We start from the raw sequence: 16,537 nt of genomic DNA, 5'->3' as shown, positions 1-16,537 counted from the left end.
GCCACACTTACACCACACATTTAAATCGCTACAGTGCCACTTTCAACATGGCTTCCCCCAAAGAATTCTGAGAAGTGTAGTTTGTTAAGGGTGTGGAGAATTGGTAGGCAGTCCCCTATTCCCCTTGTGGAATGACAATTCCCAGAGTTTCCCAGGAAGAGGGACTATGCATGTGCATAGAAACTAACCTACTCTATGAAGGCAACATTTGCATTCAGTGCTCTGACCACTTAACCTTTGGCCCCAAAAGGTTGCCCCAAAGAGGATGCTGAACAAATTCCTCACCCCTGCCCAGGAGTAAAGCTCTGCCAAGGACATTGCGGGTATTTAAAATGGTGGCTCCCAGACTCTCACTGGGAGCTGCCTGGAGCTTTATTGTCGCTTGCCCCTGCCAGCTAAGTCAACCTGAGTGGCATGGGCAGCGGGGGGAGGCACTGACACAGGGTGGAAGAAGGGTCCTCAAACCTGGTTGTGGTGTTTGATGGGCAGGAGGAGCGTGAGTTTTCCCAGGCCTTGCTGGAGACAAAGGCCATGATGGAAGGACAGCTGGAGGCTGCTCGCGCCCGGGGGAAGCACCTGAGCCAGCTGGAGAAGGAGAAGTTGCACCTGCAAAGCTACCTGAACGAGGCCCAAGAGGTGAGAGACCCAGGGGAAGCTGCTCCATATGGGCAAATGGAGCAATGCCCCCCCCCAACTTTCAACCACCCTGTGGAATGCCCTCCCATCAGATATCAAGGAAATAAACAGCTACCATATTTTTCCGTCTATGAGACCCTCCACCCCATTTTGGGAGACTCAATTTTAAGGTAATGAGGGGAGATAGCCCAATGTTATTGAGCTTCTCCCCCCATGCACTTGCGGGCAGGAAACACTCCCTAGATCGTTTCCCATGCACAGCAGCATCGGGGGAAGTTGCACTCCCGCACTCCCGCCAAACAGCTGGCTGTCGGGTGCACTGCTTCTCCCCCCCATGCCACTATCCATGTATTGGATGACCCCAGTTTTTTGACACGATTTTTGAGTCAAAAACCCTTGTCTAATTCACAGAAAAATACGGTGTCTGACTTTTAGAAGACGTCTGAAGGCAACCCTGTATCGGGAATTTTTTTATGTCTAATGTTTTACAAATTTTTGTGTGCTGTAAGCAGGCCAGAGGGGCTGCAGAAATGCAGCCAGATGGGTGGGGTATAAATAATAAGATTATTATTATTTCGCTCTGCCCTCAGTCATCTTCCACCTGCCTGCCTTCTTGCTTACATCCAGTCTGGAGGGTGGCACTGCCTGTCAGCTTCCTCCTCCTTAATTTCAGTGTTGCTGTTGTTGTTGTTGCTAATTGAAATTGTACACTGCCCTCCATCCCTAGATCTCAGGGCGGTTCACAACATAAAACCTTGTGTTGCCCCTTGTGGAACTCAGCAGGGAGGACTAACCTAAAATGCACCAAATGTCATAACTTTTCCTCATGGGGATGTCACTCGGTCTCCTTGATCATTTTTTGTTGCCCTTTCCTAAACCTTTTCCAACTCTTTGTGGTGAGGTGACCGGAACTGCAACATGAAATTTAACAATGAATTGATATCCATGAAATACTGTACAGCACCATGAAATTTAAGCATAGACTCTGTACACAGGAACGGGACCAGCTCTACCAGCAGACAGAGGAGCTTCTAAGAGAAAACATGGCTCTTGAGAGGCAGCTGAGGCGAAGTTTAGCGGAGCCCATCAACATTCTCTGTGCGGAAGAACTAGAAGGTGGCTGGGCCCCAGGTGGTGAGTGTGGCCTTGCCTTTCCATTTTCTAGCAAGATCCTCAGAGTCATTCTAGAGGCAGAAATGTATTCCCCCCCTTCATCTGCTTCTGTAGGTCCTTCTGAAAGGCCTATTCTCTTGAGTGATGAGATGAAAGAGGACATCGGAAGGTTGCTGACCCTCGAGAGGGAGAACCAGGATCTGCGCAGGAGGCTTCAGCAGGCCCTGGAGGATCCCAGCAAGTCTGGGAGTTTGGAACCAAAGAACGCAGTCCTTGATGGAGAGGTATTTATTTAGAGCATTTGGTACCCTGCTCTTCAACTGAAAAGCCTCCCAGAGCACCGTACCTATAATCAACTAAAAGAAAACGGTCCCTGCTCCTTCAGAAAGCTCCTCCTGTCCCTAGAGAACATGACATTTAACCCCAGACACATTGACAGTTTCCTCTTCTCTCTGATTAATTTGGACAACCAACATCCTGAACGCGTTGTTTCCTGGGAAGTTGATGCAAATCAGTAGCAGTGGCCTTCCACTGACAGAGACATAAGTACAGAAGGTGCCACAGCAGAAAAGTCCCTGCCCGTCAACTGAGTTTCTGATAAAAGAGGCCCATAAAACGGGGCCTCCCCTAGCTGATCTTCAGGCATGGTGGGGCAAGGGGGGTGAAATATGGGGAAAGTTGTTTCTTAAGGAAAGGATCGGGGAGAAAGCGGGGGACTATTTCCAGGTGGCACACTAACAGGGGTTTCCATTGCAGCTCTCATGGGCACTGATATGCCCTCCAGTATCTCATAAATACACAATGCACAATAGACTGTTTGCTGTTCCTGCTCAGTTCCTGTGTGCACCAGCTTGGCCTCTCATAAAAAAACCAGAGCTGCCACTTTGTGCTGTGCCACACCTTAACGGCAGTCGTTTTGTGGCAGGCACCCATGGCCCTTTAGCAAAATGCCAAGCGTGCCCACTGGCCCGAAATGGTTGGCAGTCCCACTGTGCTAATAAATTCTGTCCTTTTATGTGCCCTGTCTAGCTAAAAGCGCTGCAAAGCGAGGTGCGGTCAGAGGCAAGCGAGCAGGCCTCAGACCCTGGAGAACATTTGCCAGAAGCCCAGAAGCGGCGAGAGAGCGAGGCTCTGGGGTCAGGGATGGAGGCGGCCTTGCTGGAAGCTCGGACTTCTCTGAGGGAGGCTGAAAAGCTGCGGGAAGCGGAGTCCCAGCGGGCGTTGGGCTTGGAAGAGAGGCTGAGGAGCCTGCAGGAGGCCCACACCGACCTCCTGGAGAAGCGAGAGCGAGAGCGTGAGGGGTGGCGCTCGGAGACGGAGCGCCTGGTGGAGGAGGCCCAGGCCCTGGAGCGAGAGCAGGAGGCGCTGCGGGCCGGATCCCAGGCCTTGCGGGCCGCAGCCACCCAAGCCGAGCTGGAGCTGAGGGAAGCCCGGCAGAGCCTCCAAGGCGAGCGGCTGCAGGGGGCCCAGCTGGCCCAGAAGGCCCGGCAGGCGGAGGAGGAGCTGGGCGAGGCCCGGCGGGAGCTGGAGGCCCTGCAGCGCAGCCTGGAGCAGCACAAGGTGACTCTGGCTCAGGCGGAGGCCGAGAAGGCGGCTCTGGAGGAAATGCTGAGCCAGGCCGAGAACCTGCGGCGGCAGCTGGAGAAAGACAACCGGCGCCTCCAGGCCCAGGCCCAGGCCCAGGAGGAGGCCCTGGCGGCTCAGAGCCTGCGCCTCGTCCACCTCGAGGCCCAGAGCCGGCAGCAGGCGGCGGAGGTCAGCAGCCTGAGGGAGGCCGCCCAGCGTTTTGGGGAGCTGGAGCGGAAGGAAGCAAACCTGAGGAAGGAAATGGACGCCAAGCAAAAGGCTTCAGCCCTCCTGGAGGAGGTAAAAGAGAAACGGGATATGTTTTGTGGGTCCAGCCAAGTATAAGCATAAGAGCTGGGATCAAGCCTGTCCCTGAAGCTCCTCAAAAGTTAAAGGGACAGGTGTAAATGTCATAAGTAAGTAAGTAAAAAAAAAAAAAATACCTGCCACACCAGGCTGCCTTTTAAGTACCCTACAATATCCAGGAGTAATACTTGGTCTGGGGCCCTGTGGGAAAATTAAAATGGCAGCTCCCAGACTTCCACTGAGACCATTCTGGTGCTTGCCTCTGCCACCAATGGTCACATCCGCACAACAAATGGCTCCCCTTCCCCTCTAGAATCCTGGAAACTGTGTTTTACCCTCACAAAGCCACAATTCCCAGGACTAATAACAAACTGCAGTTCCCAGGATTCTTTAGGGCAAAGGCATATGTGTTAAAAGTGGGATAACAATGCTTTAAATAGATGGTGTGTACTCTGGTCAGTCATGTTCCCTGCTATGGTGAGATTATTTCTCAATATGCATCTATTGATAGATGCAAGTTAGCACATGCAAACTGCATGGAGATCTGTGTGCTCCTCTTCTCTGGCGATGTGTAAGTAGCCACCTTATTGTTGTGCACACCATACGCACAACCTTTCTCCAAATTCCCCTGGCATTGTTTCCTGCCAGTTTAAAATACTTTGCTTGCATATGTTAAGTGTTTTATCCTTTGGCTTTGCCCGCTAGAGGGCACTACAGGACAAGAACAGCCACAGAGGCTTTATAAAATGAAGCCAAGTAGATTAATTGTACCACTTTCTGGTGGACCACAGACTGAGCCTTTGCTAGTTGCTGATCCTTTTGCAAAATAATGTGGGCAAATAGGGGTGTGTTTACCGTGCACTCGCTTTGCTTCCAGTCCTGGCTTTTTAATCTGTGTTCGCACAACTGTTGTCCAAAATGCATATGTATATCCTGCACTTAGTTATGAAATACCACTGCTTGACTCATTGTTAAGAACATAGATATGTGAGAAGAACCAGCTGGATCGTGACCATGGCCCATCTAGTCCAGCATCCTGTTCCCACAGTGGCCAACTCACAAGCAGGTTCCAAGGACAAGAGTATTCTCCCCGCCTGCTGTTTCCAGCAACTGGTATTGAGAAGCACCACTGCTTCTGACTGTAGAGGCACAGCATACACATCATGGCTAGTAGCCATCGATAAATTGTCTTCTCTGCTAATTTGTCTAATCCTCTTTCAAAGCCGTCTAAATTAGTGGCCATCACTGTTTCCTGTGGGAGTAAGTTCTGTATAACTATGAGGTGCCCTGTTTCACAAACCAGCTTCGCAACAATTTGGGTGGATGGAACTACACGCCCTTGTTCTCTGCGGCTAATCCAGGGTTCAGGGCCAGATTGAATAAACCTAATCGACAAAGTGATGATGTTTTTTAGGCCTCAGTTCTAACCTCACTTACCCCTAGCCCATTTAATAATAATAATGGTAATGTTGATATAGAAACTACAACATATTAAAATAACAATACATTTGAACCGTAGACGTAAGGTGCCAGGTATGCATTGTAAGGGGTCGGTGAACAGTGCAAAGAAACTGCTTCAAAGACCCCAAGTCCCCTCAATTTCTCACCCTTCAAATGATGCCAATTGTTGCAGGAGCTCCAGAGTGAGAAGGCAAAGGGGAAGGAGAGGGAAGCCGCCTTGGCTCAGCTGAAGGAGCAGCTGCTGAAGAAGGAAGAGAGCCCACAGGCTGGGATGCAAAGCAGGCAGCAGCACCTCAGGTAGGCTACCGAGTGAGGGCACAATATAAGCTAGGGTTTTCAACTGTCCAGAATTCTTGACATACTGGGCCAAAATTCTCCCAGTCGGTTCCTGAAGAGGACAGCTGTGGATTATCCCTTGTCTGAATAAGTGAAACTAGTATGCCTCATTTGCCTCTCCCCATATGAACCAACCTGGACGCTGTGATGATCCTCTGAGGCCCTCTGGACAAGACTGTGGCAACATGAGAATGGGCCTTTTCTGCGGTGGCTCCCTGCTTGTTGAAAAAAAAAAAAGCCCTAATAATAACAACAATAATAATAATAATTAATACAGGGTGCCTTCCAGATGTTTTAGACTAAAACTCCCATTATCCCTAGCTATTGGCTGTCCTGACTGGGCTGAAGGGAATTTTGGACTACAACTTCCATCATCTCTGGCTATTGGCCATGCTGGCTGGGGACGATGGGAAATGCATACCCCATGTCTGGAAGGTGCCATGTTGGCAAGCCCTGGGATTAATGTATGTTTCCTATCTTCCTGGCATTATGATGCCTATAGTGAGGAAAACCAAAATGGGAAGAAGATGGAACTGGAGGAGGAAAACAATGCACTCAAGAGGCAGCTTGAGGAATTGTGCGCCCTCAGTCAGCAACACACAAACAACCATCAGGTGAGAACTTGCAAAGGTGTCCTTTCATCAGGGTACTTCTGGGCTCATGCCCTTAGACCTGGACTACATGAGCAACAGAATGGGGTGGTAGTGTCCTGAGTTTAGAAGCATAGACTGTACCACTGCAAGAGGGGAATGCTACTTTTGAAAATGTCTTCAATGCAGGTTAGCATTAAAAAATGTGAGCCTGCCACCTACAGTCTGAAGTGTGCAGTCTATTTTACCTCTTGTTACTACCTTGTTTTGTCTCATGTGTAGCCCAGGCAGGGCTCATTCTAGGTTTGAGGGGGCCCTACAGCTGGGGTGAGGAAAGTCAGTCCCAGGGGACAAATGTGGCCCTCCGGGCCCCTATATTTGGCCCTCAGGGCTTTCCTCTGACAACACCATCTCCTCAGCCGCACCCATTCTTCCAGGCCACACCCCTCACCAGCCTTGTTTCATGCCTTCCTTGAGTGCTTTTGCCTGGCTGGAATGTGTCCTTGAACTCTGATAATGCTTCTTAGCTTCCCGGGATGTGTGTGTGAGAGTGTGTAGAAACTAGCCTACTGTACAAAGGGAAATTTTACATTCATTGCTCTGCCCACTTTTGCTCCTGGCCCCTCCCACCAAAGGCGTGTGGCCTTTAGAAGGTTGCCCAGAAGAGAATGTGGCCCTCAGGCTGAAAAAGTTTGCCCACCCTTACCCTAAGGAGAGACGGCATTCTGTGGTTTTAGTGTGCTGGATGGCTTGGAGCCACCATTTCAATATCCCACAACGCCCTTGTCATGGGATCATTGTAGGAAATTGAAATGATACACAGCTGCCAAGTTCAGATAGTCTACCTGCGGTCAATTGATGGCCCAGTTATGGAGCCCTGGCAGCTCCTGAGGATGTTGTGTGTGGATATCGGCTGGGCCTGAGCCCAGGCCTCAACCACTGCAGTGCAATTTCCCTCAGGCACAGAGGTTGGTGTTCCCCAAAACTAGACTTTTGTTTTCTCTCCCCAGTCAAAGAGTGGCTTTATTGTTCCTTTGGAGGAGCCGTCTGTGACCCAGGAGGGACAGAGTGAACATAACTCAGGCCCGTTGCCACTCCAGGCTAATGCCAGAAACGAGGCCCTGAGTGCGAGACTCATTGAAGTGGAACGCAAGGTGAGCAGCCGGCTACGACGGGAGTTGTGGTACAAAACCTCTGGAGGGCTCCAGATTGGTGAAGGCTGGTCCTGGTCCAGTGCTGTATGTCTTTGTGGAGATCACCTCCCCAGCCAGCTGTGGAAGGCTTTCCAACTTTGCTACCCCATACCAATTTCACCCGGGTGCTGCCTTTACAGAACGCCGTTCTGCAGGCCGAGAAATCGGCGCTAACCGAGCGTCTCGCCCAGCTGGACTCGCAAGTCAGCAGCCTGCAGGTGGCGCTGCTGGGGCTGCGGGGCCAAAGCTCCGATGCGAAGGAGGAAAGTGGGAGGTGGCAGGCTCAGAACAGCGAGCTGCAGGTAAGCACCCCTGCCTCTTCTGCCCCTGGGATGGGAGCCGATTCCTGGGAACACGGATCCCACCTTCTCAAGTCCATGGAGCACAGGAGGACCCTTGACATATATATTACACACCTAGTAGATGCTGCTGTCTGTGGGATAATTTCTGCTGCAAAGATCTCAGAAGCTCCCGCTGTAGTAACTTGGAGCGGGGCTTTTAGGGTGGCTGCCTTGGTTCTGTGGAATAGCATCCCTGTTGTGATAAAACAGGTAAGACACTACCTGCACTTTCTGTAAGCATCTGAATACAATTTGGTTCCAACAGGCTTTCCCAGTGGAATAAATGGGTCTTCACCACAAGCGTCTACTTAGACAGGGTTTTGTTCTGAATGTATTCGCTTTTTTGCATTTTAAATTGTTCTTAATTACTTCATGTGAAAATTGGTGTGAGCCAGTTGTTTAGAAGACGATTAAAAAATCAATGGTAATAAGACATTGTCTTCAAGCGGTGCAAGATTCCAGGGGGACCAGGCGCTTACCCAGGGTTTGTATTTCCTTTGGAATTCTGTATATTGGAGACATATCTTTATTATATGTGGTTTATTTACACATATATACAGCCTGAGCCTACGAAGGAGGGGCTCACAGCATTAACACCTCAGAAATTCTTGCTTCTCCCATAGCCACAGGCTTGGATTCAAGCAGAAAATCCAACATGTCTTTCACTCTCAGGCTAAAAGGAGGAGTGGGGTATGAGTATAATAAAAGCTAAAAGCAAAAGAGAAGAAATATGATTAAATTGACTTCCAACTATCCATTTGTCGGTTGTAACTGAAAGCGTCTCCATGAGAATCCCGAATGGCATCCTGTTCTTCCTCCCTCTGCTAGCTGATGGGGCAAACTGTAGTTCCTATGATTCTTTGGGGAAGGAAATGTGCTTTAAATGTATGTTGTGTAAGTAGCCTAAGGTTGCTATTCTATATATACTTAACAGAGAGTGAATCAGCTGAATTTACTTGTATAAGCAATTGTCATTGGATTGATTAAATCTCCCTGCCCCAAGGAGCTTACAGTGTGTCCGTCTCTCTCTCTCTTGCTCTCATATCCCTGTTGCAATCCTGGCAGGTGGAGGCAGCATCTCTGCGTTCCCAGAAGACGCTACTGGAATCCCAGCTCCTGGAACTGCGGCAGAGGCTGTCTGTCCTGGAGGCAGAAGCCCGGGGTGCCCAGCAGGAGAGGGAGGAGTGGCGGGGACGCTATGATGCCCTCCTGCGTGATCACGACCGCCTGACGGTGCTGCACGAGAGGCAGGGATCTGACCTGGAGGGGTTGCTGGGGAAACATGCTAGCCTCAAGGGGGCGCTGCGTAGCCTGGAGCAGGAACACCGTGACCTGCAGGGCAGGTAAATCTGGGACAGAGAATCTGTAAGTTGTTGGTGGGGGGCGGTCTATTTCTATTTATTTCTCTATTACATTTATATCCCACCTTTCATCCAAGGAGTTTGAGGTGATGTATGTGGTTCTTCCTCTCCCCATTTTATCCTCACCATAGCCCTGTGAGGCAGGTTAGGGCCAGTGATAGGCCAAAAGTGGATTGAACTATGTGACTTTTACCTCCATATAGTCAGCTATATTCTAGATGTGCCAATTTACCACAGTTTGAGGAGACGTTCCAGCTGGGGAAATGTCCTTGAGGAGGGGGTGGAGCAATACTGGAGTGTGGCTTGTGTAGAGTCCTGAGGGCCAGGTACAGATGTGTGGAGGGCCGCATGGGGCCCCTGGTCCTGAAGTTCCTCATCCTTGCTCTAAACCACAGGCAACACTACGTGTTCCTTATATTTATAACCTATCATTATGAATAACAAGTAGCTGCTGATAGCCTTATCCTCCATGAATTTGTCTAATCCCCTGAGAACAGAGATGGAGAACCTGTTGGAGTCCCATCAGCCCCCTTCAGCCAGCAGGGCATGATGGGAGTTGTAGTCCTAACAGCATCTGTAGGGCCACAGATTCCCCTGATCCCTGGCTTGGGAGAACGTGAGAGAACAATTTCTTTGGAACCAAAGTGCTGAGCAGAAATAACAAGAAGCAACATAACCTCCTGTGGTTTTTCATTTTGAGGAGAGCACAAGGCCTTTCCCTAAACTGCCTGTCAAACCCAGCCTTCTCCTCCCACAGGCACAGCGAGCTGCTGGGGCAGAAAACTGGCCTTGAGCAGCGGGAGGAAGCACTTCGGGGGCAAAAGGAGCGGCTGGAGGAAGCTGAGCGACAGCACCGGGAGCTAGCAGCACTGCATGGCCACCTCAAGGAGGAGCATGAGCGGTAAGGAGGGTGTGTCTGCCAGGGGTGGAGGTGGGAGCCAGCCCTTGTGGGCACGCCCCAAACCTGCCGATACTTATTATTTAGCGGTGGACAACTGGATCTGGCTGGCAGGCCAGGCTCTTTCCCCCCTCACCCTCATTGGCCAAGTGTAGCCACCCACCTTTCAATTGCCGAATCTCCCAATGTCATCAGGTGACCTGTTTGACCACCATCTTTTATTTACACCTGCGCAGTACTGAGGAAATGGGGTGAGCTTGGCACTAGGGCACTATCAGTCATTGCAGTTTATTTATGGAGAATAGCACTGGGGTAGAGGTTAGGCATGGGGCAGGGGACTTTTTCAGCTTGAGGACCGCATTTCCTGCTGGAGAACTTTCTGAGGGCCTTATTCCAGTGGTGGGCAGGGCAGCAGCAAAAGTGGGCGGGGCAATGGATGTAAATTTTACTGTTACTTTCTCACATTCCTTTCTGTCTTCCATCCAGGAGAGACAGGAGCATTATTAGAGTTCAAGGACACATTCCAGGCAGGCAAAAACACTCATGGAAGGTGGGAAGCGGGGCCAGCACAGGCCGTGGCCTGGGGAGAGTTCCAAGGGCCAGATAGAGAGGCCTGGGTGGCCATATTTGTTCCCCAGACCTGAGTTTCCCCACCACTGGGGAGGCCAAGAGGACAAGGACTTCCTTTGTACATGGCAAGCATTCTGTGACACTCCCAGCCATCTACTCTGGGATAGCTCAATTGGTAGAGCATGAGATTCAATCTCAGGGTGGTGGGTTCAAGCTCCACGTAGGGCAAAGGAGTCCTGCATTGCAGGGGTTGGACTAGATGACCCTTGAGGTCCCTTCTAGCTACAGTTGCATGATTCTGTTATTCCCCAGGGTGAAGCAGGCATTGGGACAGACAGAACGCGAAAGGGACGACCTCCAGGGGGAGCTCCAAGGAATGAAGAACCGGGTGACCAGCCTTCAGCTGGAGCATGCGAGGCTGGAGGCTGAGAGCAACGCCCTGAAGGAGCAGAACCAGCAACTGGACACGGCGCTAGGGCGCCTGAGCACCCAGTGTGAAGTAAGGATACCCTCCCCATCCCCTCCCCTTACACATCACACACATCTTCTGGCCTAGTCCATGTCTGCAGCAGATCAAGTGGGAAAGCTGTTCGTTGGCTCTAACCACTGAGAATGCTGGTTATAATATGTGGGAATACCTTTTGCTACTTTCACGTGAAGCAGGCATATGTTGCAGCCAGCATCTTCTTAAAAAGAGGCATCCTCCAATGTCTCACCCACAGGAGGGAATGCCTCTATTCAAAAGTAGCTCATTCTCTGCATTTGGACACCTCTTAGATCGTAACCAAATCTCGAATGATGGTTTCTGAGATCAAGGAACAGGTTTTCCTGTGTTTGGATACAGCTGGGTGGGTGCCATTTTGAATCAAGATGGAGGACTGAACCTTTCAAAACTGCACTGATTTAGGGGTTTCTTAGAATTCCCAGTGTGGGTGGGGCTGGGGCAAACGTGGGTGGACTAATGGACGGGGCTGTTGCCCTTTGTACAGTAGCCTCAATTCCAGCCATGCAGAAGTCAGCAGTTTCTACAGCCACCCATCTCTCCAGCCTCCGTGCAGACAGGCAAGCAAGAAGCATTGTCACAGTGCAAGAGCACATTCCAGACAAAAATGAAACTGAGGAAGGAGCAGAGCAGAACCAGCAAGGGGAGTGGCCTGGAGAGTGGGCGTGGACTAGCAGGGGCAGGCTTTGGTCTTTCAAATTCAAGGCCAAAATTCGGCACCCCCATTGCCTCTTGCCTTCCATTCTGCCCAGTTAACTATGTCATAGTTGCAATGCCCTGCAACGCCCCCTGGGTTCAGCGCCCAGTACAGTGGAACTGGTCACACTGCCCTAAATTTGCCTCTGGGCCTAGTTGCAAGGGCCATATAAAGGAGTCTGGATGGCCACATAAAATTGCATGTGTCTGAATATTTAGGTTTTTGAGGGCTTACATCCAATATGGATACTGCTAATCAAGACATGGGATGTGGGTGGCGCTGTGGGTTAAACCACAGCCTAGGACTTGCCGATCAGAAGGTCGGCGGTTAGAATCCCCACGACAGGGTGAGTTCCCGTTGCTCAGTCCCAGCTCCTGCCAACCTAGCAGTTCGAAAGCATGTCAAAGTGCAAGTAGATAAATAGATACTGCTCCGGCGGGAAGGTAAACAGCGTTTCCGTGTGCTGCTCTGGTTTGCCAGAAGCAGCTTAGTCATGCTGGCCACATGACCCGCAAGCCGTCTGCAGACAAACGCCGGCTCCCTCGGCCAATAAAGCGAGATGAGCTCTGCAACCCGAGTCGGTCACAACTGGACCTAATGGTCAGGGGTCCCTTTACCTTAATAAAGACATGGAGAGATGGAGAGGACATGTTCACACCTCAATAGTGTAGAAACCCCCCACATTGTCATCACATGGTGCGTTCCTGCATCACATCATTCCTAGCTGAGGCAAGGAAATTGTATGGTGTGCTGACATCACGACAAAGGTGAGCATCCTCACACATGACAGGAGAGAAGGGGAGCCCTGAATGCAGCAGTTCCCTTTTCAGCAGAATCCCTGTGCCAGCGTAGCAAGTTGAGTCAGCTTGTGGAGTTGGTAGCATGCGGGGGTGTCGTGCATTGTGTGTTTGTTAACAGGTGGGTGTTAATTCCACCCGTTAATGGGACGCTCTTTCTCCCCACCTCCCACAACCCGTAGCTGCTGGCCCAGCTGAAAGGGAACCAGGAGGAGGAGAACCGACACCTTCTTCAAGAGATTCAGGTGCTAAGCAGGGAGAACAGACGCCTGCTGGAGCACAGCATGGAGAGCCGGGAGCATTTCCAAGAGGAGCAGCGCCAGTACCTGTGAGTGGGAGACAACCCACCTGTGAAATGAGTAGAGACAGATGCTAAGTAGAATAAATAAATTGTAGCTGATTGATGGATGTATGAATGAAATCTGTGGGGAACCTCTTGCCCACAGGCCGAATTAATGCATGACACTAAAACAAGTGGAAATAGACCTAAAGCTACAGTAGTTATTGATTAAAGGAATAGTAGCTGATCAGTTGTTGAATAAATTCAATCTGCCAAGCAGGCATGGGAAACCAGTAGGCCAATGGCCAGATTTGGCCCACCAGGGGTCCTGATTTAGCCCACAAGACCATTTTCCTCCACGTTTGTCATTTAAAAGTGTCGCTGCAAAAGAACAGCCCTTAGAGTTGTTCCTGATTGTTTCTTTGCAAGTGTGGGTTGCAAGTGTGTGACATCGGGTAGCTGATAGCTGTGTGGCTCTAGTAGATGCCTGCACATCCAAGACCAGAACTCCATAAGGGCCTCCTCTGAAGTTTTCTGCGCTGTCCTGAACACCCCCAACACGCTCTGCAGCCTGGAGGACCTTGGCATTAAATCCCACTCGGTTTCTTCCTTAGAGACAAACTGGGCGAGTTGCGTCGGGAGAAGCAGAAGCTGGTGGAGAAGATCATGGACCAGTACCGGGTGTTGGAGCCAGCACTTCCTCGTGGCAAGTAAGTCCAAGAATAATTTGGCAACTTGTAGTCCCTGGGGTCTTCATAAGAAGCCTTAATGCATCAGCCCCCTCCAGCACAGCTAATGGTCAGGCATGATGGCAGTTCTATCAGCATCTGGAGGGATTGACAGGTTCCCCAATCTTCTGTTCTAAATCCTAGTGTTACACAAATTTTTAAGGTGCACACATAGCGGACACCCCCCATCCCACACACAGAAAATGAATCCTTCACCCTTCAAAAATTAGGAAATATTTCCGGGGGGAAATAGATACTTTATTTGAGTTCATAGAGCAATCCTGAAGCCATCTTGACTCTTAATGAACCCAAATATTTTCTATGGAGTAGAAGGAAGTATCTTGGAAAAACATTTCCCAATAGTTCTTTTCACTTAAAAATCCTACAAATCCTTCAAATAGATAAACTTATCACTAGAATGGGTAGGCCTGTGGCAATGGATTCAAGAACTGAGATATTTACCCAGTGGCGTAGCGTGGGGGGTGCAAGGGGTGCCAGCCGCACCGGGTGCAACATTTTTGGGGGCGCACTCGGAGCTCTCTGCCCCTACCTGGTCCTGGCTCACTCTCTCTCTCACAGTGCTGGCTGTGCGAATCTGATCCGAGCTGCCGGGTCGCCGCCCACTGTGGAGGGGGAGGGTGCCAGGCGTGCATTGCGGAGCGGAGAGAGAGCGAGGGAGGGACTATCTGGGGGAGGGAAAATGCAGCGGCCGCCCAGCGCAGAGCTGAGCGCAGGAGAGAACTACATCCGACCAGCCCAGTTTTGGAGGGAAGGTGTTAGTTGCGGCGGAGCCCTGGCGCCCCGGGAGGCTGGCCGGGCCGGTAATGGGGCTGGCCGGTGGCGCCGCTGCCATCCTGCGGACAAAAGGGCTGCCGCCCCCGGCCGAGCCCCCCCCCCGCGAAACCAGGAGCAGCTCTCTGGTGCTCGAGGGCTTCGCAGGCCCTTCATCTCCCCTCCATTGGCGCCTCAGCCCCCAGCCCTGCCTGCGCGGCTCCTGCGTCTGGGGGCGCGCTCGCGCGGATGGGGTGCCGCTCCCCGCTTGCAAATGGTGCCCGTAAAGTCACATCAGAGACGCCCCCGGGACCCAGTTGCTGCCTTCTTCCCCGCCATGTGATTAAGCCTCGCACTACTTTGTGGCAGTGGTGTAGCGTGGGGGGTGCAGGGGGGGCCGGCCGCACCGGCCGCAACATCTGGGGGTTAGGGTTAGGGGGCGCAAATCCACGGGTTAGGGGGCGCAAATTACTTGCCTTGCCCCGGGTGCTGACAACCCACGCTACGCCACTGTATTTACCATTTCAAAAGAATGGGCCGGACTGGCTAGGAAACGGCAATCAGCCAGCATTATCAGGTGTCTTGACAGACAGGAGACAAATGACACACTCAAATTTCTGTTGTAGACCCGCCTCTTTCTCTGACATTCGTATGATGCTTTTGAGTGGTTTTAGGCTGAGGGTTGGGTAATTTCTAACGTCTTTAAAAGTTGCCACATACCTTTGTTCTGGATTCTCGCCTCCTTGCAAGGCAGGGTGGTGGTGGGGACTCTATTTCAACAGAAAGCAAAGATCAGCCTTGCATTTTTAAATTGGTTCTTGCCTCTACTCTTTCTTCTCTGACCTACAATGATACTGGGTCCCTTGATGGGGAGTTGGGCTGTAAAAGCTACCCCCAATGTTTTCTTATATCACTAGCAGAGCTTGTGACAAGCATGCTCCAATTGGCTAATTCTTCACCCTCCCACCACGTACCAGATTAAAACAGGGGCATTCTTTATTCTGTCTTATTCCAAGGATAATCTTGTGGAGCTCTGATACAGCTTCTGATTATGCCAGAGATAATATAGCCATCATGACTAGTAGACGTAGCTGTATTTTAAAGTCATCCAAACTAGTGACTGTCACTTACCACTTCTTGAGAGAGCCAGCTCCATAGTCCAGGGATGCACTGAGTGTAGAAGGTCCTCCCTGTTAACTGTCCGGGAACACCCCATCCTTTAGCTTCCCTTTTCCTTTCCTCTTCGCAACTCTTTTATCTCACCCGCTTTTTACCTCACAGGAAGAGTAACTGGATTGCTGAGAAAATACGGAAGCTGGTGAAACACCGACGGGAAGCCCCCCATGAGCAGCTGCGCCCCATGGCTGAGGGGGCCGGGAGCAGCGAGAGCCTAACAGGGCAGGAAGGACGTGGGCCTGATGGGACAGGTGAAGGAAGGGAGGAGAAAGCCGTGGCAGGGGCAGTGGAGAGGTTTTCACTCTCGGCTGTCACTAGTATATTGGAAGGCATGGGGGCAGAAGTGGTGGCTCTCTGGAACCAGGGAGGGGGAACCTCAGTCCCAGGGGCCAGACACAGCCCTCCAGGCCTCTCTGTCTGGCTCTCAACAACTTTCTCCAGGCCACAACCCTCCTTGAATGGTTTTGCCTGGCTGGAATGTATCCTTGAACTCTGATAATGCTTACTGCTTGCCTGGCTGGAGGACAGAGAAGGGTGTGTGTGTGTGTGTGTGTGTGTGTGTGTGTGTGTAAAGGAGCCTAATGTATTAAAGGAAGATTGACATCTATTGCTCTCCCCACTTTTGATTTTGGCCCCAAACACCACTGGCATGACCCCCACCACTCCAAGCAGGTTGCTGGAAGGGAATACAGCCTTCAGGCTGAAAAAGATCCCCCCTCCTGCTCTAGAATGGTGTTGGACTACAACTCCAAGCATCCCTGACGATTTGCCATGTTGGCTGGGGCTGGTGGGAGCTGGAGTCCAGCAACATCTGGAGGGCCCACAGGTTTCCTGTGCCTGTTTTAAGGTATTTTTGTTTCCTTTTTATAATTGTGTATGCTCTCCTGGCAATGTTTTTACACCAAAGGGCAATAAATGAATGGAAGAAAGAAATTACGACCACAAACAGAGATGCTTTTATTCCAGGATCATAACCGCACAAGCATGGAATTTTATGTTGTGATCAGAATTCACTCTCCCAAAAATTGTAGCTTTCAGTTATTTTAAACAGACGGTGCAAGTTTCTAGCCCAGGAAGCTAAGAGTTTTGGTGCTCCTCCTTTACAGCAATTAAATAAATAAACAATTCTTGACCTTTTTTATTGTAATACTATGCTTTTGGTCCGTATGCTGCCTTGTGAAATTTTATATAGGAGTGCAGTTTATGAATATTTAA

General features: G+C 50.7%; 1 protein-coding gene across 1 annotated transcript in view; it reads left to right on the top strand.

The window, feature by feature from the left end:
* Window positions 1-16,537, top strand: part of LOC309330092 (coiled-coil domain-containing protein 88B-like) — a 33,049-nt gene that overhangs the window by 14,691 nt on the left and 1,821 nt on the right. Inside the window, exons 11-24 of the mRNA XM_081841520.1 lie at window positions 490-636; window positions 1,632-1,770; window positions 1,864-2,033; window positions 2,779-3,615; window positions 5,255-5,379; window positions 5,921-6,032; window positions 7,019-7,162; window positions 7,342-7,503; window positions 8,608-8,885; window positions 9,661-9,804; window positions 10,684-10,870; window positions 12,550-12,695; window positions 13,262-13,357; window positions 15,428-15,573. Coding sequence (XP_081697646.1) covers window positions 490-636; window positions 1,632-1,770; window positions 1,864-2,033; window positions 2,779-3,615; window positions 5,255-5,379; window positions 5,921-6,032; window positions 7,019-7,162; window positions 7,342-7,503; window positions 8,608-8,885; window positions 9,661-9,804; window positions 10,684-10,870; window positions 12,550-12,695; window positions 13,262-13,357; window positions 15,428-15,573 — 2,833 coding nt within the window. The remainder of the gene's footprint in view (window positions 1-489; window positions 637-1,631; window positions 1,771-1,863; window positions 2,034-2,778; window positions 3,616-5,254; window positions 5,380-5,920; window positions 6,033-7,018; window positions 7,163-7,341; window positions 7,504-8,607; window positions 8,886-9,660; window positions 9,805-10,683; window positions 10,871-12,549; window positions 12,696-13,261; window positions 13,358-15,427; window positions 15,574-16,537) is intronic.

The sequence above is a fragment of the Podarcis erhardii genome (genome assembly GCF_964252035.2).
Source record: "Podarcis erhardii genome assembly, chromosome: 15".
Taxonomy (NCBI): domain Eukaryota; kingdom Metazoa; phylum Chordata; class Lepidosauria; order Squamata; family Lacertidae; genus Podarcis; species Podarcis erhardii.
The sequence above is the reverse complement of the archived record's forward strand: the minus strand, read 5'-3'. Positions and strand labels throughout refer to the sequence as shown.